A 27,462-nucleotide genomic window follows, 5' to 3' on the forward strand; every position below is an offset into this window, starting at 1 on the left:
CCCTCTCCACCAGTACACCTCGGTTCAGCCCTAACACTCACTCAGCTGCTCTCTTTAAAAACTTAAGAGGCATCTTTGATTTCTCTTTGCAACCCTCACCACCATACGCCGTTGACTGTGCCTTCATGGTATCCCAAAGCCGTCCTCTTCCCCAGCCATCTGCGTGCTGACCTCCTCCACCCGGGTCCTGTCTCCCACCATCAGACCTCCCCTGAGCACCCAGAGAGATTGTTTTAATCAAGCAGCTAGCAAGCACATCAAAAAATCGGATCCAGTCATCAGAGAAGAGTCTCTCTAAAAACATGAAACTGTCACTTTTACAAAATTAAAAATTACAAATCCAGATACTGCCACATAATGACTGGGCACCTCGGCCAGTATGAGGGAAGCCAAGGGGCAGGACACCGGACAGTCCCAGCCCCACCGGGCCACACAAGGGTAAGGGCGCCTCAGCCCACTGTGCAGCCTTTGGCTTATCCGTGGAAACCCCAGCTCAGCTCTGTGGGGACCAAGACATTTGTGGGGCAGGTAGGTACACACAGCACCCTTCTCCACAGTGGCAAATGACAGAAAGGAGCAGGCAGAGTGGGTAGGGGGTGACACATGTGGATGTGGCCTCTAGAGCCTGCCGGGTACGCGTAGACATCATCAGGGTGGGGCTAGAGACAGCGGACTGGACAGGCACCCTCACATCTAAAACCAGGAGCTGTTAACCTGCCTGCCGCTGAGGGCCCGGACCCACCTAGCCTCAGGGTTCACTCTGACCATCATATCCCATTCCTTTCCCCCTTGAAATCTTCAAACTCCTCCTCATCCTCCTCCTATTGCAGGAACCCAAATCCCAGCCCCTACCTTGGTCTCTGAGGCCTCTGTGACCTGTCCCTGGCCGCCATGTCCCTGGCTCTGTGTTCCCCCAGCCCGACCCTCTTCTCCCTCTAACACCAAGCTGTCCTCCTCCAGCAGCCTTCAACCCATTTCCTCTGCCAGGCCACACGGCCTGATCCCCGGCCCCCCTCCATCTTTGCTGCATCTTACGTTCCTGTCCCGTGTGTATCCAAATGACCACAACATTTACTGGCTTATTATCTGTCTCCCACAAGTAGGAGGTGAGCTCCAAGATAACAAGGGCTTGATTTTTCTTATTCACTTTATTCATAATAACAAAATCAATGCTCACTAAACACCTTGAGAAAATGCTTAAGTGGTTTTATAGAGAATGCGGCTGGGTGGGTAGAGTCAAGAATAGCATCACATCAAGTGACAGGGGAAGGGAAAGAGAGGTTGTGGAGGCAAGGACACTGATCACACCCTGAAGGGGCCTGGTAAGACACTGGAGAGAGATAGGACAAGAGCTGGAAGGGAAGAATCGGCTTTTGTCCATCTCGCTGTCCCTTTGCATGGCCCTGGGAAGCTGCGCTGAGGGGCCTGGCCTCTCGGGGCTGGCCAGATGCCTTGCCTATCCCGGACCCTGGCCCCAGCCTACCTGGTGTCCTGGTTGGAGTCCTGGGCCAGCCTCACCAGCGTGTGCACCAGCGCATCAATGCTGTCCCTGCTGCCCGAGAGAAGCTTCTCGGCGCCCATCTGCTCCAGGACAGCTGAGAGGTGCTCGGCCGTGCATTTCCGGACTAAAGGGTTTCGGTGGCTGAAAGGAAACCCAGTCGCACCCAAGAGTCAGTTGCAAGGTTGGGATGGGGAGCCCCAGGCTGGCACGCACAGATCACAGCTGTAGACCACAAAGCTAAGCTTCATGTTAGCCGTGGTTCCAAAACCTGGCCACCGGGGGCTGGGGAATCTGGGGGGGAAGACCAGTCAGTTGCTGTACACAAGGTTAAAAGGAAGAATAGCTGCGTGAAGCCACACGCTGCTCCCCAAATCCAGAGGCCTTTCTGAGCACGAGTCTGCCATTTGTCCAGAACACTTCCCCATCTTTCCTGCTCCTGGAAAAATCCTGCTCGGTCTGTGTCTCCTCTTCCTTCCCCAGCCCCACAGCAAAATTCGATAGTGCTACCTCTGAGGTGGTGCTTTCTCTGTTCCAAGACTGAATGTGACACCCTGGAGCCCCTTTCCCGGTACAGCTGCTGGCTCCCTGGGAACGGGGACCAGTCTCCCTTTCTATAAGGACTTAGCAGATGCCCGACACCTCACAGGAGCTTCAGGCAAGTTTGTGAAGCTGAATGGGGTGATCTATTCATTGCAACAAGTGGCACCTGAACCCTGAGAAGAGAAACACATCAGAATGTCTCACACTGTGTCCACACTGCAGCAGGCAGCACTGACCCTTCCGCCCGGGGTCCTATGTCAGTGGAATACAGAGGGCATCAGAGCCCCGCTGTTCAGTGGGGTCCATGGACCAGCAACATTGAGCTGAAGCAGGCCTGCACTGCAGCAAGATCCCCAAGGCACAAGCCTGGGGACACTCAACCCCGGGTCTTGTTGAGAATGACCAATGGCCTCGAGCTCTGTGCCAGGCACTGTGCTCAACTCCTTTTATGCCTTGCCTACATCAACTCCACAAGCTCCTTTAGTATCATCACTTTGCAGGTGAAGCTAAGGCAAAAGGAAAGACCCAGAAGAAGTACTATTAATCTTGCCCAATTCAGCCACAGCAACCACTTAGTGAATGCCGGGTAGAGACATGCGCTGTTCCAAGCACTCTTGAATCAGCTCATTGGCTCCACATAATGACATCACTATTGTTCCCATTTTACAGATGAAGAGATGGAGGACCAATGAGGTGAAGTGACAATCTCATATGTGAACTCAGACAATATGGCTCAGGAGAGTTCTGTCCTTTGGGGTATCCAGCGGTACCATTAGTAAAGGTCTGTGGGCGGGCACGGCAGGTGTGGGAATCTCCTAAGAAGTCCCATGCATCTCTGTGTTAACTGACTTACTAGGGTGTGGAGGACCACCTGGACCTTTCTCCTTGACTACAGAGCAATTATCTCCATTTTGGTAAAACCTGGCCTTGTCTCCATGTACTGATGTGTACAGAGCTGGCTAAGCCATTTCCTTTTCCGTTCAGTTAGCTCTAAGCATTATAAATAGGGCTGGCTGAGGTGCTGATGTGCAATCTTTGAAGCCAGGCAACAGCCCTGTTTCCCTGCCCTGTGACTCCCACAAAAACATGGTAGAATCCATCAGGATACAGAGTCACCCGCTCCAGGGCTGTCAACTGGATTCAAGCCTCAAGATAAGAGGCTATGATTCCCCAGGGCAGAAGTTTGCACATCAGAGCTGAAGCATCAGACTCCCGGACACTGAGAGCTACCTCAACTGTGCGATGTGGATTGGTCTTTCTGGGTACCCTTCTCTCTGCCCATTGCAAAGGTGCTTTTGGGCCTCCCAGCCAGCCCAGCTCACAGTGCCCATGTAATTCCTACCATTCTCAGTCACCCATCCTCAACCCCCTCTCTTCTTCACGAATAAATAACATCCACGTTAGGCCCTGGGTCAAGCTCTTTGTTCTGATGAGCCTTCATCCTGGCCAGACTCAGAAGCCCCTTGGCTCCCTATGACTGTCCCTATGTCTTGGTGTTTTTATTCTTATTGTGGGCTGCACTAGAAGTGGTAGATTGGAATTAACTTGCTAAAATTCCAGCAACTTGTCATGGGATTACAAATCTAAATTTATTGGACTGCGACAAGGAGAGGAAGGCGATCTCTATAGTGGGGCAGGGAGGTTTCTGGCCCTGGGAGAGCCAGGGCTGGGGAAATGCCTTTGGTTTTGCTTCTGGCTTGGTTTTGATTTAAGAGGATACAAATCTGGCTCTAATAGGAGCCCAGCTCCATACCTCTCCCCAGGAGAAAGGCAGTCTGTGCACTCTGCCCTCCACAGTGGCCCAGATTTCATCAGAAAGAAGCAGAGCTCCTGTGGGAGGGGAAGGAGCCCCCGGGGCACAGCCAAGGATGCGAGGATGTGCTGCAGCCCTGTCCTCTGGGATGTTACCATGGCCACCATGCACTTCCCCGACCTTGGAGCAGAACAACAACAGGTCTGCCTCTCTAGCTGAGCTCACCCCATTCTGACCCAGGAAAGTTGTGGAAGGCAAGCAGGGTCTTCCTCCCACAGCCAAAGGTGGGGAGCACCTGAACCCTAATAAGAGAAAGCCACGCACATGCTGGGGCCCTCTGACATCCTAAGGGACCCTCTGCAACCCTCCTTCCTGTTTCCCTTCTGCTCCGTCCCTGCCTCCCACATTCGCCTTCTCCTTCCAGTCCCAGGGCCCCTCCCGTCCTGGCCTCCCCTGACCACCCCCACACCTCAGACAACGAGCAGCCACGTACTAGACGCCTGCCACGGTGAGGGCCGTCAGGGCGCGGGCAGGGCTCACGCTCTCCACCATGGCCCCCAGGGCCCGGCTGGCGGCGCGCTGGATGAACTCGCTGGTGTTCCCAATCTTCTGCAGCAGGCAGCGGGTGACTGCCTCAGCCTCCTGGTCCATGTTCTTCTTCAAAGCCCGGAAAAGGTCTCCCAGGGTTCTGATGGCCAGGCGGGACACCTTGGAGCGGAGGTTGGTGACCTTGGAGAGAAGGAGAAGAGGGACCCTCTAGGACTGCTGGACCCTGACAGGGACACAGAGGATGGGACTACCGCAGCCCTTCAGCCACCCTGTCCCTCACCTGTTGCTACTCCAAAAACAAGGACCCTAGATCAGCTCTGTACCAACAATCCCATTTCATGAGCATCAAAATTACAAATCTCATCGTTAGCATCTGAAATCAGTGTTACTTAGTCCTCAAAGCACGTTCCAAAGACTCTGACTGATCTACAAACTGCTGTGAGAAGGCAGCATGGGATATTTATCTGGCGGAGGAAGACACAAACCAGGCCACATGCGGGAAGGCCAGCCATAGTGCAGCCAGCACCCACAGAATCCTCTGTGTCCAAACCCTTGAACCCCACTGGAGCCATCCATGCCCAGCACATCTCACTGCCTCCCTCTGGGGCTCTGGGGACAGGCCAGGGACCTGGCCCAGGACACTCTATCTCCTCAGACATTCTGAGTCCAGAGGACTGTGACACAAAAGGAAACGTGGGATTCTAGATGTTTCATTTCCCACAGACTACAAATAAGGAGACCCTTGGCCTCAGTTTACCCCTGAGAAGAATGGCAGCCCCTTCTACCTGGGTGTCTGAGGATGGAGAGAGAGACAGGGCTGCCCACATTCTGGGGAGCTCCCATCACAGCTACTGCATGACTCACCTCGAAGCCCGCACCAGGGAAAGGCTGGGGGCAGGGGGCACAACACACGGGGTTTGGGGGAGGCCTCACCTCCCCGGTCACTGCCAAGGACACATCATGCAGCCTCCCAGTGAGGACCTCCGGGTGACAAGCTGCCAGGCGCTGGACACTCACCAGGCCCTTCTCCTTCATCTGCCTGAGAATCAAGGCCAGACCCATCACGGCTGCTCCCTCTGCAGACCAGAGTCCTGCCTCCCCCACAGACACCCCCACAGCAGTGTGAGATTCCCCCAGGCAGAGCTTCCTGGGGCAGCACCCAGGCCTAGCCATTCCTTTGGCATAAACTTTTATGTGTGTGTTTGCTGGATAGTAAACCCAGCGCCTATGCACTGAACTACATTCCCAGCCTGCCTGGCCCCCTGCCCTTTTATTTCGAGACAAGTTCTTTGTAAGTCACTAACTTGCCCAGGCTGGACTTGAACCTTTGATCCTCGTGCCTCAACCTCCCAGAGTGCTGGGAGGCATGTGCCCCGATGGCTGGCTAGCACAAGCCATCTTATGGGAGACCCAGCCAGATTTCAGGTCTGTAGTACCGGGACTGAAGCCATTCAGGACCCATTTGAGTCCCTGACATAAAGCAGACACTTCAGACCTAGAGGGCTTTGTGCGAGCAGTCTGGACTCTGCATCACCACTCACGACCAGGACAGTGAGTCTCACTGGTGCATTAATTTGATCTAGAGAAGTAAAGGGCTGCAACTTTCTTGGTCCCCACATTCTGAAGCCAGATTCATATTAGTCATGCCTGGTCTGGCATTTCACAGAACAGTACCCAGAGGTACTCAGGAACCCAGAGCATGCATGTACGTGCACAGATGCTTTTTCTTCCATGGTACCAGGGCCCAGGGGGCAAAAGGCAGCTTGGGGGGAGGAGCTGTTCTCCAAACTCCAACCTCCCTGCTTCCCCCCACATATCCACCCAAGCCATGGGACACAAAGAAAAGGGGTCACCTCACCAGTCAGTGCTGCTGAGGCCCTGAAGGGCATCCGTCAAGCCCAGCTCAGGGTTGGAGAAAGGCCGTAATTCCTTGAGGATTCTAAGATCCATCTCTTCCTCCTCTTCTTTCCAGTCAGGCGACCCCAAAGAGAGCACCGCAGGTAAGGAGTTAGCTGCACACACAGAAAATGAAAGACACGGCAAGCTCACCCAGGAGAACAGGCAAGCACCCCTGGAGGCTGCTCTTCCCAGCCCTCCTTTCCAGGCCTGGCCTGTGGCATGGAGCAGGGAAAAGGCCCAGCGAGAAGAGAGCAGGGAGAGCCGAGAAGCCAGTGACAGGCCTCATTCCTAATCTGGGAGCCATGGGAGCCTAGTTCTCCGCCTTTTGCAGGCTTCTCCATTCCAAATATTGCCAGCCTGACCATTGCAAACACTGACCTGTGACATGCTGTCAGATGCCACGTGACAGTGCCCGTGGAGCCTGGGATTTGCCTCCAGTCCCGTCCTAGCTAAAGCCCAGTGAGCTGTTCGTGAACGACTCCCTAAAATCTGGTGGTATCTTGACCTCACTCCCACCCTGAGCCTCGGCTCCTGCCCGCCTACATCCAGCATCTTATGAGGCTGTCTGAACAGGGAAATGCAGCATGGACAGAAGGCTGGAGGAAAGCAGGAACAGCAGAAAGACAATGAAGGGTCACGACGGACCCTTCAGGGATCGATAATAGGCAAGAATGATTAAATACCAGAGCATGTTTTCCAGTCTCTCCTTCTTGTGGAACAGACACTGGAATCCTAAATCCTAGGAGAACAGGAAAGTACTGCAAAGGCCTCCTATCTAATCCGAGGTCCTGAGCACACTCTGGGAGGCTGGGGGACACACCCACAGCCCCTCCAATCCTCCATCACACAGAAAGGAGGAAAGGAGGTCTCCAGGTCAGAGCTGTCATTTCCACATTGTTCTTCCCAGCTGGTTGTTCTCAGAGGGTCACCACCCTGAGGATGACTGTCCTACACATATCCAGGAGGTCCTGGGAACATCTGCTTGGAGAGACAACTCTTTCCTTAAAGCCAAGACACCAAGCCCTCCTTCCCTGATGCTCATCTCAGCTCTGCCATGAGCATGTGAAATGGTCTCTTGATTCATCCTTGGTCACCTTCTGGTAGCAACAGGTACAACATCCAACCTCCTTGTCCTACCTGGACATGACATGGAAGCTTCAAGAAGCATGGTCAACTCAGGGGCACAAGCATGCTGGCCTCCGGCTTCCCACCTGCCTCTACCTCATCCTCCAGTGGCACTGAGCATCCCCCTAGAACTTCCAACAAACACAAGACTACAGCTGCTAGGCGCTTAGGATTTCTGTGAGCTCTATCTTTGCCTACGCCTCCCCTGATAGCTTCTCATTAATGTCCATGCATCTGCCTTGAGGTTCAGGAACTTCCATTCTTCAGGAACTTCACAAAAGAAAGTGCTGTGTAGACACAGCAGACCTCACCTGAAGTCTTCTGGTCTCTGAAAAAGCCTAGACACTTACAGGATTTATTAGGAAAATCAGGAACTGACAACCAAGTTTGCCATTCAGAAATGCCATCATTTCTGGTCAGAGAGAAGTGTGGGTGCAAAATAGGAATATAAGGCAATTGTTGACTCTCAGGAGAAAGGAAGGGGAAGAAGACAAGAAAAAGAGGGCTCAAAGTCAGCTCTCAAGGAGTTTATAAGAGCAAAATGCAGGTTTTCTTCTCCACTCCAACAACCTAACCTACTTACAGATCTTACCCCATCTACTCCCCCACACAAATAGGCACAGTAAAATGACCATGACCAAACACGCTATGTCAAGAGTCATTAGCCAAAGTCTTAGTCCTGCTGGCCACCAGCACTTCAGGTGACCTTGGTTGACCTTGGGTCTCTGACTCTCAGGTCTACTCAAGATCTCTTTGCTACCTTCTCATCTGTGAGATTACTTCAAATCCAACCTCTTTAGAATCCTGCATAAATTTATTTTGAAGGGATTTTATGTCACCTACCTTACTGGGCACACTAATATTATTTATCATAGAACATGGCCTTTATAATAAAAGTAAATATTTAGAGCCTTAGCTATAAAATTAGAGCCAGTTTCTGACACCTTTGAGCCTCCAAGAGGATCCGGTTATTAAAAAAGAGACATACTATTTGACACAATCAAAAAGATAGAAAGAATTGAAAAAGGAGATGAGTCAATGCTATTTATGGCCCCCAAATTATGCTTTAATCTTATCATCATTGTCTACCACTTTCCATACTAAAAGAAACTCTGGACCAGATTATATTCAAATGTGTTCTAGTAAAGAAATCTTTTCGGGGCTGGGGGTTTAGCTCAGCGGCATAAGCACCTGCCTTGCAAGCAGGCGGTCGTGAGTTTGATCCCCGGTACCGATAAAAAATGAAAAAGACAAAAAAAAAAAAAAAAAAAAAAAAAAAAAAGAAATCTTTTCAATGAAAACTCATGTTTACAAAAAAATGAAACAAAATAGAAGCTCTCTGGCAGATGGAGAACAGAGCCTCAGAGGTGCCTGGCCCCTCATTTCTTTTCCAGGTGGATCCTCTGAGCCCAGTGGATAGCCTGTCCTGCGTAGCCCAGACAACAGGGAACAAGGTGGGACTCCAGGGCTTCCCAGAAGCCTCTCTTTCTTCCCCTGGTGTTTTCGGGAACACCAGGATGCTGTTTGCCTGCATCTTTGGTCCGGCTAGCCCTGTGCCTCCTCTAGGACAAGCCACACCAGGAGGCAGCCCTGGCTAGCTTTCCCCTCCCCCAGATGCGGCACCATGGGCCTGCAGCCTGGCCCAAAGCCAGTTTTATGGCTCTCGGATACTGTCTGTCTCTCTGGAAAGGTCAGCACCACCGCCCCCAGGTTCCCCCCAGCCTGACATGGGCAATGGGCTGAGACAGAGCCGCTGGGGTCCACCTGATGCGTGGCGGGCAAAGCTGGGCTCCTGCTTGCTGACGGGGATGCTCGGCAGAGAAGACCGGTTGGCCCGCTTCCTCAGGAGGGTGCTGCTGTTTCTGCATGGGCTGCTCTGCCCAGTGGGCACAGACAGCGTCCCACTGCCCCGCAAAGGAAGGAGACCTGTGGAGACAGAGAAAGTTCCAGAACTGGGCCTGTCCCACCTGCCCCTGGCCACAGTGTCCCCTGTGGAAATGGGCCCTGCAGCAGACTAGGAGACAATAGACACACCTCCCTGACCAGTCTCAAGGTGCGGAGGGTGGGCAGCTGCTGGCAGGGCCCTCCTTTGGCAGGTTGAGGACCCGGGGTTTGGCCGAGAAGGTTCCCCAGCCCGAGGGATTCCACCCCACGCACCCAGTACCTTCCTTCACTAAGGCTCTCCTCGAGCCCAGGCCCTGGGAAGCAGGCTCCCACTCCCTCTCGGGTTCCTTCACCCTCCGGAACAACTCCATCTCCTTCATCTGCTTCAGCCGCATCTTCTCCTGGGCAGACTTGGAGATGGTGACCTGGAACTGGCACAGGTTAAAGCAAACTCCATTAGCCTCGGGGATCCAACCCCCACGAACTGTCCACACCTTCATTCATCGAAACTGCGAGCTCCACCCCTGCCTGTCACTGTTCCAGAAGGGAATACAAGAGATAAAGTCCTGCCCCCCTGAGAGCTGCCTAAGATGGGGAGCCAGACAATAAACAGGCCAATCTCTAATGTCAGAGAGTGCTAAGAGAAAAGTAAGGAGATAGATGTGACGGTGGCCTTTGCTCTAGATAAAGAAAACCCAGAGAGACTCCCTGCAGAGGTGAAATCTAAGTGGAAACAGAAATGAAGGGATTGAGCAAGCCATGCAGACTCCAGGAGAGAAGCATAACAAATGCAAAGGCCCTGAGGCCAGAGTAGGACTGCATGGGCAGGGACAGCAGCCATCAGGACACTGGCCAGAGCACCGTGAGTTACAGCAGGAATAGGACACAAGGTGGGGAGGTGACAGGACCCGTTCCATGGTGGCCTTCCCTTGGAAAGGTCACAGGAGGCCGTTTAAGGTTTTGAGCAGGTATTTTGGAGTGGAATCCTTGCCGGGGAGAGAAACTGAGTCTGGGGTGACCTGAATTCCTTCCATTTGGGGGGTGGCTACGCTGAGGGTCATTTTTCACAGCTTTCTATCTGAAATGCTTTGAGACTCATAGTACTTATAAAAACAGGACCCAGAGTTCCGGTGCCACCCACAGCAGCGCCATCTTTGACTGACATGGAGCCACATTTCCCAGGGATCAACTCAGCTGGGGATGGTGTGGCAGACGCAGCAGTCAGGAGACAACTTAGCACTTGAACAAGAGGTGAGGGGGCTGGAACAGGGCAGCGAGGCGGGGACGGTGGACCCACAGTGTGTTCCCATCTCTACTGACCCATGGAGTGTGGGTGAGAGAGAAAAAGGGGTCACAATGGGCCAGCACTGGGGGGCCTGTGCCTGGCAGGCAGGAGCTGCCTTTCCCTGATGTTCACAGACAAGGAACTGAGTTTTAGGCAAGGCGGGTTTGAAATATCATGAGACAGCCAAGTGGAGCTGTCGAGTGGAACCCAGTAAGTGAGTCTAGAGGCCAGGAGAATATGTGAGCTGGTAAGAGAGTTTAGCATGGTGTCAGGGGCCAGAGGAGGCCCTCTGGGGGATATAATGGACCGGGGGCCAGAGGATCAAGCCCCTGGAGACTCAGCTTCTAGACAAGGAGCCGGCAAGGAATTCGGGGAAGCAGCTGCCTTTGGCGGAGACAGAACCTCCATCCCTGCACAGAGAATTCAAGGGGGCAGACGCCAAGCGGAGTCTAAAGCTGCCTGTGGGTCAAGGTACAACTGAGATGTGGCTGTGCCAAGGAAGGAAAAGGGCGTCGGTGACCTCAGTGTGGCAGTTTCAGTGGGGTCACTGCCCGGGAGAGATGGGGGAGACGTGCATGCAGTGGATTTGTTTAGGTTTTGTCCTAGGCTTCAGATGCAAGAAGCAATATGGGAGCCATGATCCAACCTCAAGGCGCGTGTTGTCAGTGCAAGAACGCATTCCAGTGCCAGGGTGGGAGCATCGGGTGGACTGAGTCAGAATGACAGGAGATGGTGGGGGCCCTGGAGAATTGGGGTGCTGTGGAGGGAAGTGATTTGCAGTGCACAGCCGGCAGAGTGAGCTGCCGAGGGAGGCAGGGGATAAAACATTTGGCTGCCTGGAATTAGCAGGACTGCTGGCCTTCCGTGGCTTGGCCCTTACCATGGTGCCACGTAGCTGTAGGACCTGCACAGAGCAGGCCTTTGAGGTAGTTCACTGAGTTGAACCGTTCTAGCTGTGTCAAAGAATAATCCCTGGTTTCAAGTGTTACTAAACTTATCCCAACCAGCAAAGAGAAGCCACTGGTCACCTTGTAAGTGCAAGCCATTTATCAGCCTGTCCAGCACAGCTGCTGGCCTGTCTGCCTGAGTCAGCTGCTCTCTGTTGCTATCTTGGGGGTCAGCTCAAGTTACTCAGCTTGGTTCACCTAAGCCCTCTGTCCTCTCCCTCACATCCTGCTTCCTCCGGCCCCCATGTGACCTCCCCCTGTCCATCCTCCTCTCCACCCCTGCCCGCAGCAGCACTCTGGCGGTCACCCAGTCTCCGCTGCCCCTGCCCTGGCCTTGCTTCTCTTCCTCTATTCAGCCCTCTGCCAGACCCAGAACAGGTCCCAGCCCTCAGCTCTCCTGGCCTCTGCTCTGTCTCCCATCTGCTGGCTCCACATTTGCTTGCAATCCAATGGTGGCCCATTTGATTTCCTGATTTCCTCCTCCTCTCACTGCTCAGATACCTTGGTGCTGGTTTCCTTCTGGTCTTCCTCTTTCGGCAAAGGGTGGGCTTCTTTGGCATGGCCCAAGGAGAAGGCTGTCAGCACAGGAGCAGACTGTGAGGAGGCCAGGGACTTCTTGGAGGCCACAGTGGCAGACCTGTCTCTGATGGGTGGGGCCAAAGGTTTGGGCTCTGAGGAGTCAAGAACAGAGATGGAGCTGAGGACATCCTGTGGCTGGTGTGACTTTACTGCCCAAGGCCTCCACCCTCCATTCTTCTGCCCAACACTTCCTTGATGGAGAAAGTCAGATTCAATCTACACAGAAGCTTTGCAAAGGATGCTGGGAGATGATGTCATCCCCCATTCATTGGTTCATTCGCTTGTCACTCATTCTTTAAGTACTGCACGCCCTGTCTAAGATAGGGGTGAGCAGGAAAGAGGGTCAGGAAGAGAAACAAATACAAGCCCACGACCACTTTATATCCACAAAGCAGAGCTGGAAGGGACAGAGAACTGACTAAAGCTGGTCCAACCTTCTCAACTCACAGATAGGAAAGCTGAGACTCAATGACCTTCAAATGCCCTTGCAATTGATAAAATACAAGTTCACTTCTAAAAACCATCAGATCTATAGCATCTTTTTCTCACTCCATATACTCCCAATCCATGGATTTGCAGTTTATTTTTTATTATTATGGAGACAGAGCAGGAATCAGTTCCTTGATTTCCTCTTGGTCACCAGGTTTAAAGCTCACTGTCCTTAGGAGAAACTGCAGAGCAGGGGCCCTGGGGGATGGCAGCACATGTGGGGCTGCCCCAGCTGCAGAGGGCACCCGAGGGGTTGGGTACAGCGCTCTGCTCCCCTGACCCTCCACCTTCCGTGAAGGATCCCTCTGCTTGGGGCAGGGAGAAGGACCAGGGCCAAAGGGAAGGGGGGACTCAGAAGTGAGAGGCAGGGCAGGGGGCACTGGTAGCCAGGGGACAACTGAGTAGGACGAGGTCTGTGGGATGCCACAAGGTCTGACATCCCCTCGGCTGCAGTTGACTTTATGATTGTAATGTAACACATATTATATATCACCCCCAGGTGACAGGCTGGAGAAAATCCTTTGAGGACTTTGTGATCTCATAGCCTGCATCCTTCCCTATACCCCTAAGAGATGCTCAGGCGTCTGTCTAGCAGTCTTCCAAGGCCCCCAGTGATGGGTTGCCTGGCCCAAACCCCATGTCAGCTGTTACAAGGGTAGCTCATGTGTCACCTGGGCTCACCCTGCCACAGCCAGCCAGAGGTCAGGGGAGAAATAGCTGCCCCCAGGGTTTGGTGCCAGGGCTGCCTCATACAGTGTCCTGATCGTGGGCTTCTTAGGGAACAGCCTGCCAGTGACACACCTGCTGAGCGGATTAGCAAGAAGCTGCCGGGAAGCCACTGAGCTCCGCTTGCTGGCCAGCAGCTGCCACTGATGCCCACGGCTCAGGGTGCTCTGCTCGCTGGCCCAGGTTGCCAGAGGGCCACCCCATACACAGAGCTGACCCCTGTCCCCTCTTCCCTCCTCCTCCCTGCCTCTGAAAGCCTCCTGCCTCTGCCTTCTCACTTTCATCCTGGAGTTGGCCCTGTTCCCCTGACTGAGGCCTGTTGGGACCCTGGGCCAAAGGGCTTTAGGGGGACTTTAACCTCTCACTCTGTCCTGTGCTTACAACAGAGCAGCGCTGTCACACCCAGCGTCAATGCTCAGGCTGCAGGGTAAATCCAACAGGCAACCAGGTAAACCCTCCCCTGGGCTCTCAGTCCTTCATCTATCAAACAGGGACAGCACAGTCCCTCCTATCTGGGCCTCCACACACTGTGTGATCCAGAGTGAGCTGGTACCACTGCTACTGTTCCCTTGGACACGGCTTCCCACCACCCTCAGACACAGGGTCGCAGATGACTTCAGCTGCCCGGCCTGTCAGGTGAGGGGCTCAGGTTCCACCCCATACCCCAGCCCAGGAACAGAAGAATGGAAATCAATGTGGGGGCGCTGCTCGCGGGAATACGTACCTGGAGATTTGGGAGTCTTCTCTTGAGGCCCACACTCCTGAGCCAGGCTTAAAAGAATGGAGGGAAAGGAGCAGGGTGAGAGAGGCCAAGCTTAGGTTCTGGGGGGAAAGGGGGGCCCCTGGGTGGCTCAAAGCAGTGGCACGTGTAGAGCCACTGGGCCCCCTCCGCTGTGATGGCTTCCTGGCCATGGGGCAGTGGGGCAGCAGCAGCCTCGAGGAGAATAAAGGGTCCCCAGCTCAGGGCTCAAGTTCTATGAACACCCCGCCCAGGAGAGCTCAGTGGCCCCCCAATACTCCTCCTCCCTTCTGCCATCCTTCGAGGGACTCTGAAGGGACTGGGTCCTTTCGCTGTGACTGGAAATAGCCATTGTTTTTTAGTTCAGACTCGGTCAGCCACGGGAAGGGAAGATGAGGAGCTTGCTAACACTGGTTTGCTCATTTTTAAATGGAAAGCAGCATTTCTCATTCAGCAGGTGTTTACTGAAGACCTACTGCGTGCCAGATAATGCTGAACAGCTCCTAGGTGCAGTCCCTGTTCACACACCGCCTGACAGAGCACAGCTCTTGCTGTCACGGATTAGATTCCCAGGGAAGCCAAGCAGAGCTGGAGCCGGCAGGGTTTCTCCGCTCACCAGTCATCAGGAGCCCCTGGGGCTGGCGAGGTAATAAGCCACCAGCAGCAGACTGGGCTGCAACATCAGACAGAGCCAGACCAGCGTAGGCAGGAGAACAGGCTGAACAAGTTCCAAGGGCCCAGCTCTGTTTCTGTCTGTAACCTTCTCCCTCCTAGAGAGGACCCAGGCCAAGGCAGACCCTGCCCACCAGGGTCCCTCCGCACGCAGTGTGCTAGCTCCTGCTCCTTTCTGTCGCCTTCCGTTCCCCACCAATCCTGGGCAATACAGTCGGGTCTGTCCCAGGGGACCACAAGCTGAATCCCCCTGAGGGCAGCGTCCTCCCTGATCCCACTCCAGTCTCCTCCCCTCGCCCTGTCCTGGCACCCACCCAACACAGGGCTTAGCTCCCCTCTCTGATCCACAGCCAGTCCGTGCCTGGCCACCCACCCCACCCCGTCACCTGCAGACCCCAGCCTCGGCCCCCACCCTGTTCAGGGGCTACAGCTTCTCCCCTCCGTGCCTGCCACGGCCTCCTCCTCAACACGCACCGCCACACACCACTCCGTGGCTACCGAAGTCACCTTTTGTACCAGAGCTGGTGTCTCCTCCACAAACCTCAATCCTCCAGGACAGGGCTCCCCCCACCCGCGGAGCACAGGTGGCACTAAAATCCCGTCTCACAAGGACAGGGGCACACACCTTGCATACGGCCTGCAGCTCCCTATGCTCCCGCTCTCTCCTCCCAGGGTCTCTTTCTCCTCCATCTGACGAACTTTTCCTCAGCCTTCAAAATTCTCCCTAAGTAGGACTAAGAGTCCTGCCAGGCCGCTTACCCACCTCTCCAGATTGGGCTTAATCAATCTGTGTGTGTGTGTGTGTGTGTGTGTGTGTGTGTGTGTGTGTCTGTCTGTCTGTCTGTCTGTCTCTGACTCTGTCTCTCTTTGTCTCTGTCTCTGTCTCTCTCAGTCTCTCTCTTCATCTGTCTCTCTCTGTCTCTTTCTCTACCTCTCTCTGGAGTGCATGTTCTCTGTCATACCCACATTTGTCTCTAGGTAGGTCACTAATAGCCCATATTAGAAAGGGGTGGTGGATGGATGAACAGAATGGCAGTGGAGTCTCCTTCCCATCTGTTTGCTGGAGAGACTCAGAGTCTCCAACAGGAAATCCCAGTCCCAACCCACTAGCACGAAGTAGATACTTATTACTAATCGATGTCAGGGGGGCCAGGTGTGGTGGCACACATCTGTGATCCCAGCACTCTGGAGGCTGAGGCAGGAGGATCACTGTGAGTTTGAGGCCAACCTGAGCTACATAGTGAGCTCAAGGCCACCCTGAACTACATAGCAAGACCCTGTCTTAAAAGGCAAAACAAAAATTATCTATGGCAGGGAGCCACAGAGACTTTTGAGATGTGATCTGTGCTCTGCAGTGCTCCAAGATAAGGAACAGAATGAGGTATAAATAAGATAAAATAAAATACACAAATAGAAAAACATATATAGTTACATAGCCAAGATTTTCTATTTAAATAATAGCAATAATGAAAATAATTGCTAAAATAATGAAAGGCAGAGGTGGGATGGGAGGTGGTGGGTGGCACCATCCAGGGACACGTGGTTCCCGCTCCACAGACAGCCGAGCACAGAGGGTGAAGCTTCCCACAGAGCAGCAGAGGAGGAGAAGCTGAGGGTCAGAGCAGGGGCGTCGTCCAAGGGCAGCCCAGGAGGAGAGAGAGCAGGAGGGTGGGAGGAGGGCCAGGGAGAACGGAAGAGAGCGGAGGAGGGTGGAGGAAGAGGGTGGAGAGCGGAGGGTGCAGAGGACAGATCCGGAGGAGGGGCCCAAGAAGGAGCCAGTAAGTAAGAAAAAACGGGAGGGGAGAGGCCGAGGTGGCAGCCTTTGTGTGCTGTTAGCATTGCAGGAAGGAATCCAGGGGACACAGCGGTCAGCTACGCGAGCTGCCAAGAGCTGAAGACCAAGGCAGTGAAGGCCAAGACACACACCTGCACCTTGAGGGAATGGACAGGTCCCAGCGGGGGCAGTGAGGGCTCCTCTTGCCGTGACACTGGTACATTCTCCCTACCTCCCTCTCATGCTCATTTGCAACAGTCAGGAGGAACCGGAAACACCCAGCTGCAGGAGGGACCCCTGCACAAATGACAAGGCCAGGCAGGAGATGCACAACACCCACACTCACGTGACCCTGGGGGCCACAGGCACCGGTGAGGACCCCAGGAGAAAGCAAGCGGGCCCTGGAACAGCCAGGCTTCATGAATGGGTAAAAGAGGGACACGCAGGGGGGACCCCTGGAAGGTCAAGAGCAAGCAGAGCAAAGCTGAAGGGCCATCAGTGATCCAAACAGGGCAAAAAGACAGTCAAGAGGGAGATGAGGGAGCGGAGAGTCCTTGTCACCACTGACGACACCGTGCAGAGGGGAGGAGAGACAGTCAGAGCAGGCCGATGGCAGAAGTCAAGTGGAGAACTCACACCCAGACACAGGTGTGTGATCAGGTGACCACACCCGCCAGGGCTGGAAAAATGTGGGGATGTGAGTGTGGACTGAAGAAAAGGCCTCTCGGGAGCTGACAGAGTGGACGCTCGGGAGGCTGAAGATACGGACAGACGTCACAGTAGGCACCTGAGCTCAGCTGTGAGCACGCACTCACACGCAGATGGGCCTGCACTCAGACACACAACACACACAGACATGGACAGACTTACACACATGCACACACAGACATGTACAGAGAGACACACGATAGGCCTGTAAACACACACACAGGCACGCACTCATAGATACACTTAGATTTGCACACACACATGCTCTGGGGTCAGTGTAGATTGCCCACAGGGGTGTTGCAGGGGTGCAGGGCGTCCTGTGCATCCAACTGACAAGCTATGAGCCCGGATTCATGCAGTGTAGAGATCCCTTACCCCAATGAATCCCTGCCTTTTGGGGGTATGAAGACCCCCCCCTTTTTTTTTTTGTCTTTTTCCTTTTTACCGGTATCAGGGATCGAACTCACGACTGCCTGCTTGCAAGGCAGGCGCTTATGCCATTGAGCTAAATCCCGAAGACCCCTTTTTAAGTTCAAAGATTTACACACTACTCCCCACCAATACCATAAGGAGTATACTTTTAGTGTCCAACAATCAAGAAAATACGTAGTCACAAAGAGCTACCATGCATTCATTCCATTTATTTGCTACCATGCATTGATTCCAAAATAATTTATATTTTATTCAGCATTATGGCAACCACAGACATCAAGAAAATGGAGAAGAGAGAACCTGGAGGCACCGCCAGGCCCTCACACCCAGCCTGCTGGAGCTCATGAGCACAGATGCCGGCAGCAGTGCTGTGGCATTCACCCCTGCCCCCCACATACTGGGACCCCAGAGCCGGGCCCTGCACAGGGGTTTGGCCACAGGGGGCCAGGTGGGGCAGAGAACACCGCCAGGTTGGGCTTGGGACTCTTACCGTGTGTTGGGGGGCCTTGTTCCCATGAGGACATCCTGGCCTGGAGCCCAGGGGCTGGAAAGGGAGCCAGGCCTGCCGGAAGAGGTCTCCACAGACGCCCCTGCCTTCGGGATGGGTGGGATCACGATGCCTCCCAGCGACCCCCGCATGCTCTCATCATTGCAGTGCAGATACTGCGCGCAAATCCGCACCTGCGGGGAGAGGGCTCTGTTGCCTCCCACTCCGGACCCCCAGCCACCAGCCCCTCGGCAGGCTGGGGCTGAGCCCCGGGAGCTGCCTTCTGAATCCCCTCTTTAGCCACACGGGGACCCCCCAGAAAGCTCCGTATCCGCACTACTCCAGCCGAGAAACCTGGCAGGCTTTCTTGTTGTTATTATTACTATTTGTTTTGTTGGGGTTGTTGTTGGCCTCCGTTCAGAAATAACCTGGAACATCAGCGCTGGGAGGAGTCTCAGAAACGTCTGCTCCACACCTCTACTGTAACAGGCGGGCAAACTAAAGCCCAAGGAGGGTCAACCCACACAGCCAGTGAGGGGCACACCCCACATTCAAACCAGCCCAGCTTCCTTTCCCCCACACCCTCCTCCCTAGTAAAAGGAGGGGCCAGAAAGTGGAAAGAGTTTGAACATATTGGGACCAAGGACAGCATGGGGACCCCCGACTCTAGGACAGGGGTTATGGGGCCTTTGCCCCTCGGCACAGCCATCCAGTGCTCCCAGGTCAGCTATGAAGATTTTGGGTGTTGGGGGTGGGGGTGGGGGATGAGGTCTCTTCCAGTGTCCTCAACATCCTTCAAGACAGTGTCCAGGACCCCTGTGGAGACACTGAGGGTACAGGAGCAGAGGTCTGGAAGGAAAGGATGGAAAGACAGGCCAGCTAGAGGCAAGACTGTGGAGCCACCTTACCCCCTGAGCATCAGCGCTCAGCTCCTGGGCACCCTGGCTGCCCCCGGGAGGGTCCATGTCCTTCTCCTTGGCTCCGCTGGCCTCGGGGGTGGTCGGGATGCTCTGGATGGGAGGCATCGGCCTGGGCACTCCCAGCAGCCTCTGGGAGGTGGTGCGGGGGATGGTACTCCGCAGAGGGACTCCTTTGGGGCCTCCCCCAGGGTCCAAGGAAGCTGCACAGGGGTGAGGATGGGAATGAGTTAACCCCAGACAATGGAGCCTGGTAGCTACACCAGAGCCTGATGTTCGGGGAGAGACCGGCCAGCCCGCTCCCACCAGCAGACCCTCGGTGTTCACTGTGCTGTTTCAATCAAAGCCACCATTTACAGCCCAGAGGCAGTGGGCTCGGACCAGAAGCAAAACCAGTTCTGAGTTTAGAACTTAGGGCAGCAGGTTCTGGCCCTCAATAGAAGCTTCATGACCTTGGGCAAGTCCCTGTCTCTGACGTGCATGCCCCTCTGGGAAACAGATATTCACAAATACTCAGTGACACCACTAGAAAATGCCAAGCCAGTGCCTGGCATGGGCTGGAGGCCAGTCAGTTCCTTCTGTTCCCCTTTCTTTGCAGTTAATGAAGTGTAGCTGTCTGCACACTTCAAACACAGCTTGAAAGACAGAGCGCCACACTTGCAGCCCCTAGGTTAATCCTTCCTGTACCCCGTGGACATCATCACTGTCCCCTGCCCCATGCCATCCTGCACAGCAGCACCCCCATGGCAGGTAGACAGTAACCAACCCCAGCAAATCATGGCAACACCTGCTGAGCCTCATAGCCTAGGGGTGCAAGGGCCCTGACCTCGGGATGGGTGGATGGCAGGTGCCAGGGGCCAGGGCTCACCTCGCAAAGATGCTGCCATGCCCTCCGAGAGCCTCCTTTTCTTGAGTTTGTCCTTGATCTGAGTGGTGTCTCTGGCCACACTGCTGGCCTCTGACTCCAGCAAGGTGACAGACATCTGGGGGTGAGGCCCCAAAGACAGAGCTCCAAGGTCCCCAGGGTGACCATTCCTGGCCTGCCAGCCCTTCAAAGGGCCATCCAGTGTGACACTGCCTGGATCCCCACATCCTCCCAAGGGCTGTGACGGCTTCTCGCTGTTCAGCAGGACACTTGGCGCAGGCTGGATGGAGGCTGAGGGAGACAGAGATGTGAGAAGCTGGCACTTAGCCTGGGGTAACACAGGTACTGGCAAACTCATCGGCACTGCTTCCTTGGCACGGTCACCTGGCGTTCCAGTCCCTCTTGGGGATAATTTATACATTCAGCAATGTCTGTGAAGCACCTGGCCTGAGCAAGACCCATGTCACAGGGCACTCAGGGAACAGAAGGGAGAATTGACAAGCAGTGCTATCACAGCACAGATGAGGCCACAGCCCCTTAGGAAGAGGAGCCCACCTATCCAAGACCACATCACCGGTCTCCAGGACCTGGCTCAGTCCCTCAAACACTGATGCATGCACTCTAAGCACAGACTGAGCAGTTAGGGGACAGGCAGCAAATCATGCCCAGAGGTAGGCAGAAGTCCACCCAGTTAATCATTCAAGCAGCACTAAATGCCAGGCACTGCTGGCATAAATGCAAAAGTGAGTCTCTGTCATTAAGAGACTTTATGACAATTTAACGAGTGAGCGGTTCAGTGCGAGGCAAGCAGGAGACACACCATCAGTGATAGCAGTCTCATGCTCATCATCACAGGAGGAACTGGTCAGGAGGACCTTGGTGAACGGCTGAGGTACAGTCCAACCTCAGAGAAGCCTCAGAACCCAGAGAGGCAGGGGAAGGCACAGACGGAGGAGTGCACAGCCACACTGCAGCCCTCCTGGGACGCCCCTGGAAGCCCTGAGACCCAAGGGCCTGGGCTGCAGATTCCAGACTGCAGCTGCCTAGCAACACAAGGAGAGCCAAGCTTCGGGCCAGCCAGAGGCCGGTAAGGGAGCTGGCCCATGGAGGGCACGGACCCTGAGCCCTCCAGTCCCCACCCAGAGTAAGGGATGGAGCTCTGCTCAGAGGACAGTCTGCAGCTGAAGGCAGCGGAGAAGCTGGGTGACATCATGAAAAGCATCACGGCAGGGCCGATGCACTAGCAGTGCCCATATCCTGCCACCCAGAGCCTGATGCCCTCGCAGGCCTTGAGACACAGACCCCACAGAGCAAGGCCCTGTCTTCCTGGGGCCTGTGGGACTCCCCCAGATTCCCAGAGGAACCAGCCCCTTCCCGTTCCTGGTGTCTCCACCTGGGCATCCTCATCCCCTGAGGTGCAGAGCTGAGAAAGAACCTATGGAAAAAACAAAGGGCATTTGCAGCAGAGGCCACAGTAAAAGTAATACCCACAGAGTACCCATTTACAACCCAGCCATCGAGAGGCTGAGATAGGAGGAACCTGTGGGCCCAGCCTGGTGAATGCCGTGAGACCCCATCTCAAAACAGAACAAACAAAACCCCCCACTGCAGCTTGACAACACCCCGGGCATCCATCCCAACATCTTCATTTCTCTGCCAGGCTGAGGCCCAAGCTCTGTCCTTCGGTCAGTGGCCCTGACTGGGCAGCTGCCAGGAGGGGACTTCCAACCACCACCAAGTTCCTCGAGGGCCTCTTGGTGTGGCCAAGCCACCAGGCCAGGGCCTCCCCTCTCACCTGGGCTGTAAGCTGGCAGGGTGGAGCTGATGCTTCCAGGCAGGGTCATGTGGGGCCCAGCACTGGTCCTAGGAACGCTCCCACAGTATACAGCCACTGGAGCTAGAACCTTGGCTGGGGACAGAAGACAAAAGCCATGCTTTAGAGTCCTCTAAGGCTCGGACTGGGCACAATTCCTGAGCACTCTAGCCTCAGGGCCTCTGCCTGAAGCACCAAGGACATGTGACAGCCCAGCCCTGACCCAAGAGCCTCACCAGGGTGGAGGACTGGCCAGGCAGAGCCTGCCATCTCTGCCAAACCTCCCCTACCCTGCCGGCCAGCCTCCAGGCCTAGCTCTCCCTCATCCACTCTGTCTGCTTTCTACTCCCTGGCCTTGCTCCAAGCTCCTGGCCAGGCCTTTGCTCTCCCCATCATGGGGTCCCCTCAGCCCTCCCCCAATGACACAGACCCCTGTTGTGTACAGCCTTGGCCTCCATCACCATGTATGTCACATCCGGGAGCTACCTCTTCACTGCCACCTGCTTCAGGCAACACCCTGACCAGGGAGCCCCAACTCTACTGCTTATGGCACATCCCATTCTCTGTCCGCCCCCACAAGTTCCTCGTCCTACAGATCTCCCATCTTCCCTCTGAGCTCCCTAAGCTCCTCTGAGGGCATCCTCCATCCTGCAGACATTCATGAACACCGCTCTGGCAGGGCTCACTCTGTGCAGGGCCTCTGCCCTCCACGCCTGGACACACAGCCAAGCGAAGCAGACTCAGCCTTCATGGAGACTCAAAGGCCAGTGGAGGAGGCAGTGATGTGTGAGTGAGCAGTGGTTTGGGGGGCCTGGGAGCCCCAGCTAGGGATAGGGGCAGAGAAGAGTTCCCCGAGGGAGGGGTGCCTGGGCTGAGACCAGAACAGCGGCAGACAGGGGCAGGGGCACAGCTCAGCTAAGGCCTTACTCCTTTAAGAAGCTGCCACCTCCTATGTCTCCATGCCCAGCCACACCCCACCCCAGGCACTCTCCTCCCCAGGGGGCTCCATCCTGCCTCGTGGCTTTCTCAGTACTGTCCACCCAGCAGGCACTGACGTGTGGGTCCTGCTCCCTCATGGCCCCACCCCTGCCAAGGCACCTCAACCACTGTGGGGCCCTAACCTGCCACCCAGAGAACTCCCTACACAGGTGCAAGTCCAGCCTGTCCACTCCCAGGATAAGGCCCTGAGACCAGCACGCGGGAATGTGGGTTCCCATTTTTGTCACTGTGTGAAATCAGCTAATCTGGGTCTCAGTCCCTAATCAGTGAAGCAAAGCAGCTAAACCACAGAATGCAGACAAACATCTTCATTCTGCTTCTAGACTGAGCTGTTAGCATCTCTCAGTTCTCCGCAGGGTAGAGCTGAGGAGGTCTGATGTGGTCTGATGCTTTCATGGGAATGCATCAGAATCCGAGGTATTTGTCTGAGCATGGGGCCCTGTCCCCAAACTGCCCTGCTCTGGCCATCCTTGTTCTCCAGCATCCCTCTTCTGAGCTCTTCAGAGTTGAACAATTCTGCGTCCCATCTATCTGGAGCACAGCCAATCTCGTTTCAGAGGAAACTGAGGTTCAGAGCTGACTCCCCAAATGCAGAACCAGGACTAGATCCCCCACCATCTGCTGCAGTTAGCTCTTACACCCCTACATGGGCAGCTAAAGAAATACGTAAAGACCAGCCCACATCCCCTGCCCACCCACAGGGCAATGTCACCCCTGGGAAGCCAGCCCACTATGCCTCAGCATCAAGGCAAAGCTCAGGTGAGTCCTCAGCATAGTCTGAGCCATGTGCTCTGAGAGCCACCCAGACAGGTGATTAGGGACTGAGCAGGAGGCCCAAGGTCTATGTGGTGAGAGCTGGGCTGAATGAAAAGGCACAGCCACCTGGCCACATCTGCCAGGCAGAGAATCCACGGGAGGCCCCACTCTGTAAAACACTAGCGAGCAGCCCCACTAGCGCCCCTTACCTGGGGGGACATCGTCACGGGTGCCCATGCCCTGGAGAGAGAAGGTGCCCACGAGGCTGTCTGGGGACAGCAGAGATGCCTGGGCCCTGAGCACAGGCCTTGGAGGTCCAAAGGGTTCTGACCTGTGACATCCAGGGACCTGGGTACAAACGAATGGCAAACACTTTAAACCACCACCCAGAAAGCCCACAGGAGCCAACGCAGGGCTACAGTGAAGAGTCCGCCACAGGCCCGGGGAAGGTAGCCATCCTTCCTGACACCCGGACTGTCTCGGACACCACAAGCTTCTATGTCCCAAGGCCACCTGACCTTTCATAATCAAGAGTGTCAGCAAAGCCCAACCAGCCTGCCATCCCTCAGCACTTGGAGATGGACACTTTGGGGGTCTTGGGGAAGCTGAGACACTGAGCACTTTTTATTGGCTCCTACTTCTTCAAAAGTCTTTCACTGCATCAGCTGCTCTGAAAGCACATGGCGAATGTTGAGCTTCTGTGCATATCACTTGAGTGGGGGGGTCTCCCCAGAAACTGACCGTTATGTTTTAAATATGAAGTATCCCCAAAGACTCATGCAGTGCAGAGGTGCTCAGAGGTAAGGCTTAGAAAGGCAACTGAGTCAGGAGGGCTCGGTTCTCATCAATGGGGGAATCATGGATGAGTTCAAAGCTGAGTGGCCGTGCCAAGAAGAGAACAAGCCGGCGTCTCCTGAGATCCAGCCACGCTGGAACTTGGGGTGCTGAACAAGAAAGCAACACATCCTTCCCCCTGGTAAGCGGTGGTGTGAGCGAGCAACGGGCACAGGAAGAGGACAAGTCGGTGTCCCCAGCGAGCCTACCTGCTGGGGGGCTGAGAATCAAACATCCCATCCCCCTCCCCACTCCCTCTTTAGCAATGGGATGGTACAGCCAGAGTGGGTAGCCGCTAAGGCACATACAGCAACTAAAACTTGTATTGTTGGGTTGATTACGCTGACCGGGATCAGAGGGCTGAGCATCTATTGGGAGGATGACAGTACGCAATATAGCAAATATGGGGGATTTCCTTCTATCTTCTCTTTGAAGACAAACATTGTTTTAATTGTTTTGCTTTGTTCTGATCAACTGTCTTGCTCTATTCTGTTTGGATAGGTTTTATAATGTTCTGTTTTTGATTTGATTTTGCTATACCTGATTGAATGGACAACTATTGGGAAGATAACGAGATATACTATGGCACCTGTGACTGTTATCCCAGTGTCTGGCCCTGAAGTTCTGTACCAGTTTCACTGCATTGTTTTGGTTGGCTTTTTTCTGTCTTGTTTTGTAGTATTTTACTACATTCAAAATAAAAAAAAAAAAAAATAAGTAAAACTTTAAAAAGCCGAGTGGCTCTCACTCTTGTCCAACAAGTAACACTTTTGGTCCTCCCAACCATGTCTGGCCCTGCTGCCCAGACCTGACCACCCAGGCTTCTCCCCAGCCTCCTTTATGCCTTCAGGGTCAGCCATGAGCTCTTGTCCTTGATCTGACTCCATTTTCCTATGACATAGGTCATTGTCACTTCACATAATTTTATGAACTCTTTCCTGAACTTAGGATGACAGAGTGGGGAGGTGGACAGCCATGACTGATTAGCAATAAAATCAGGGTAAAGCTAGGTCCCATCTCCTTATTCCACATGGACAGCAGCTGCCCTGAGGTGCCATCTGGGTGCAGGTTGGGGTACTGTGTCAAGTCCCTCTTGCTGAGCAACAGATTCCAACTCAGGATTGAGAAGCCTGTCCTTGCCTGACAGCCAGCCTGATCCAACACTCAACTGGCCCCAGAAGACATGGCAGCACCTAGCAACCCTCTGGCCAAACAGGTGGTACTCAGCCTAGCCCAGTCCTGGCCCAGTCTTGTTCCAGTCTCCCTGCTTAGGACCTCAAGCCACTTGCGTTCTCTGACCGAACAGAACTGTCCTCAGGCAACCCTATGTCTGGTGATTACTGGGATTAAAATATTTTGGCCACCTGGTAGCAAAAGCAGCTGTGAATGTGAGACCCAGTGCTGCTCCCAAGCAAGGTGGTGGAAGGTTTTATTCCACAGGAACCAAACCCCAGCCTCAGCAGCTAGGGAAGAGGCTCCTGCAGTCAGTAAGGCTCAGCAGGAAGGTTCCATGGTGAACTAAAGCAATACACTGGAGTCCAGGGCTTTGGACTCCATGGTCATGGTTGGGCTTTGCTGACACTCTTGATCATGAAAGATCAGGTCATGAGGTCCAACCTGCCACCTATAGCTATGAAAGTTATAGATAGGAAAGCAATATTAGGGCTGGGGGTGTGGCTCAGTACTCCCTCTCTGGGAGGCTAATGAGACGATTTAGAGCTGCCTAAACCTGCAGAGGATTCCACAGCCATTGATACTGCAGTACAGTGATAGGCCCTCTGGACAACCTGCCATCACTTACAGCTTTCTCAAAGTCAGTGTGTCAACAAGCTAAGGTAGCCCCAATTCCCCAGGTGCTTGGGGACACCATCAGTGCAGAAAGGAGTCCAGAGCCACCTCAATACCTGCCAAAGCGCCTCACCAAGCAGAATCCTGCTGGGTGCAACTCTGACCCCTCAGGCCCTACAGCAATGGTGGCAAACCTTTGGCACGCATGCTACAGTGGGTTGTTTGTATCACTGAATGCCCTAAAGGTTTGCCATCACTTTCCTACGGGGTCTACAGAACAGGGTGCTCCAGGAATTGGCCCATGAGGAGGTGGCCAAGGTTGCTTCTGGATAACCAAGTACATCCTGTGTGTGAGCCCTGGGCAGAGTGCTCAGACCAGAGCCTGGTGGCGCTCAAAGATCCATGTCCCATATAAAAGGCAGAATCAGGAATTCCAGCACAGCTGCAGGCAGGGCTTTCGGGTTTAGCATGAACACCACCGAGTACCTCACTCTAAGGTGTTCCTCTCCCAGTTAGAACAGCCAGCCACCCGCCTAAAGGGCTACGAAAGCCAGCAGATCCTTGTGACCAGGACTTTGTCCACACTCTGCACTGCCCACAAACAGCCACCTCCTCTACTTGGACTCGGTTTCTCAGCTAAGGGACAGAGCGAACTGCGGTGAGTGGCTGTTGTCTACTCCTCCCATTAAGGCTGTGGCTGCAGAGACTCCACAGCAAACAGTACAAGAATGAAGCAGGGTGACAGAAGTGACTCGGGTTTCAAGCAGAAAAGAAACAAAGCTGAGACTGCCCTCCAAGAAGCACCAGCCCCCAAGCCCTGCATGGTGGTGCACACTCGTAAGCCCAGCCAGTCAAGAGGCTGAGGCAGGAGGGGTTGCAGAGGATGCCCTGTGCAATTTATCAAGACCCTGTCTGAAAAAGAAAAACAAAGAGCTGGGTGTGTGGCTCAGAGACAGAAGGCAGGGTGGGCAGGATACTCAGAACCGCGGGTCAAGTGCCACCTCGCTGGGAAAGGCTCCAAGGCCAGTCTCTATGGAGGCAGTTAACACGGTAATGCCTGCCCAGCACTGGCCAGGGCGAGTGGTTATGAGGCTGAAGTAGCAGGGGAATGTGACTGTCCATGTCCAAAAGCAGGGGGAGGGGAGAGGAAGTGGGTGGACAGGAAGGGGACAAGGAGGGCTGCACACGTGTATGTTCTGGGCCATAGCATTGGTACAGCCCCACCCACCCACCTAACGGGGGATGCTGATAAGAGAATCATCAGCTAACCAGTGTGGGCAAGCCTGTGGGTGAGGAAAACGCCCTTAGACTGTTTTTGAAAAGGAACAAACATAAGTGACAAGCCGGGCTGCCATGTTTTATTGTCTATGTCACGCACAGCCCAAGGGCACAATAATCAAG

General features: G+C 54.4%; 1 protein-coding gene across 4 annotated transcripts in view; it reads right to left on the reverse strand.

The window, feature by feature from the left end:
* Togaram2 (TOG array regulator of axonemal microtubules 2) overlaps positions 1-27,462 on the reverse strand; it is a 55,568-nt gene that overhangs the window by 17,750 nt on the left and 10,356 nt on the right. For 3 of the 4 annotated variants that reach the window (XM_003472884.4, XM_063230413.1, XM_063230412.1), the window contains exons 2-14: positions 23,649-23,787; positions 21,667-21,780; positions 19,875-20,162; positions 18,998-19,209; positions 18,093-18,283; positions 14,002-14,048; positions 11,985-12,154; positions 9,532-9,682; positions 9,132-9,293; positions 6,202-6,355; positions 5,277-5,382; positions 4,288-4,523; positions 1,484-1,642 (exon numbers count right to left, since the gene is read on the reverse strand). In XM_003472884.4, coding sequence (XP_003472932.1) covers positions 1,484-1,642; positions 4,288-4,523; positions 5,277-5,382; positions 6,202-6,355; positions 9,132-9,293; positions 9,532-9,682; positions 11,985-12,154; positions 14,002-14,048; positions 18,093-18,283; positions 18,998-19,209; positions 19,875-20,162; positions 21,667-21,780; positions 23,649-23,676 — 2,018 coding nt within the window. In that variant the 5' untranslated portion in view covers positions 23,677-23,787. Of the gene's footprint in view, positions 1-1,483; positions 1,643-4,287; positions 4,524-5,276; positions 5,383-6,201; positions 6,356-9,131; positions 9,294-9,531; positions 9,683-11,984; positions 12,155-14,001; positions 14,049-16,614; positions 17,340-18,092; positions 18,284-18,997; positions 19,210-19,874; positions 20,163-21,666; positions 21,781-23,648; positions 23,788-27,462 lie in introns of those variants that run through there. The other variant, XM_063230414.1, reaches the window with a different exon arrangement.

Source organism: Cavia porcellus, unplaced genomic scaffold, assembly GCF_034190915.1.
Source record: "Cavia porcellus strain 051 isolate PalLab524CR breed Dunkin Hartley unplaced genomic scaffold, mCavPor4.1 scaffold_1, whole genome shotgun sequence".
NCBI classification, from domain to species: Eukaryota; Metazoa; Chordata; class Mammalia; order Rodentia; family Caviidae; genus Cavia; species Cavia porcellus.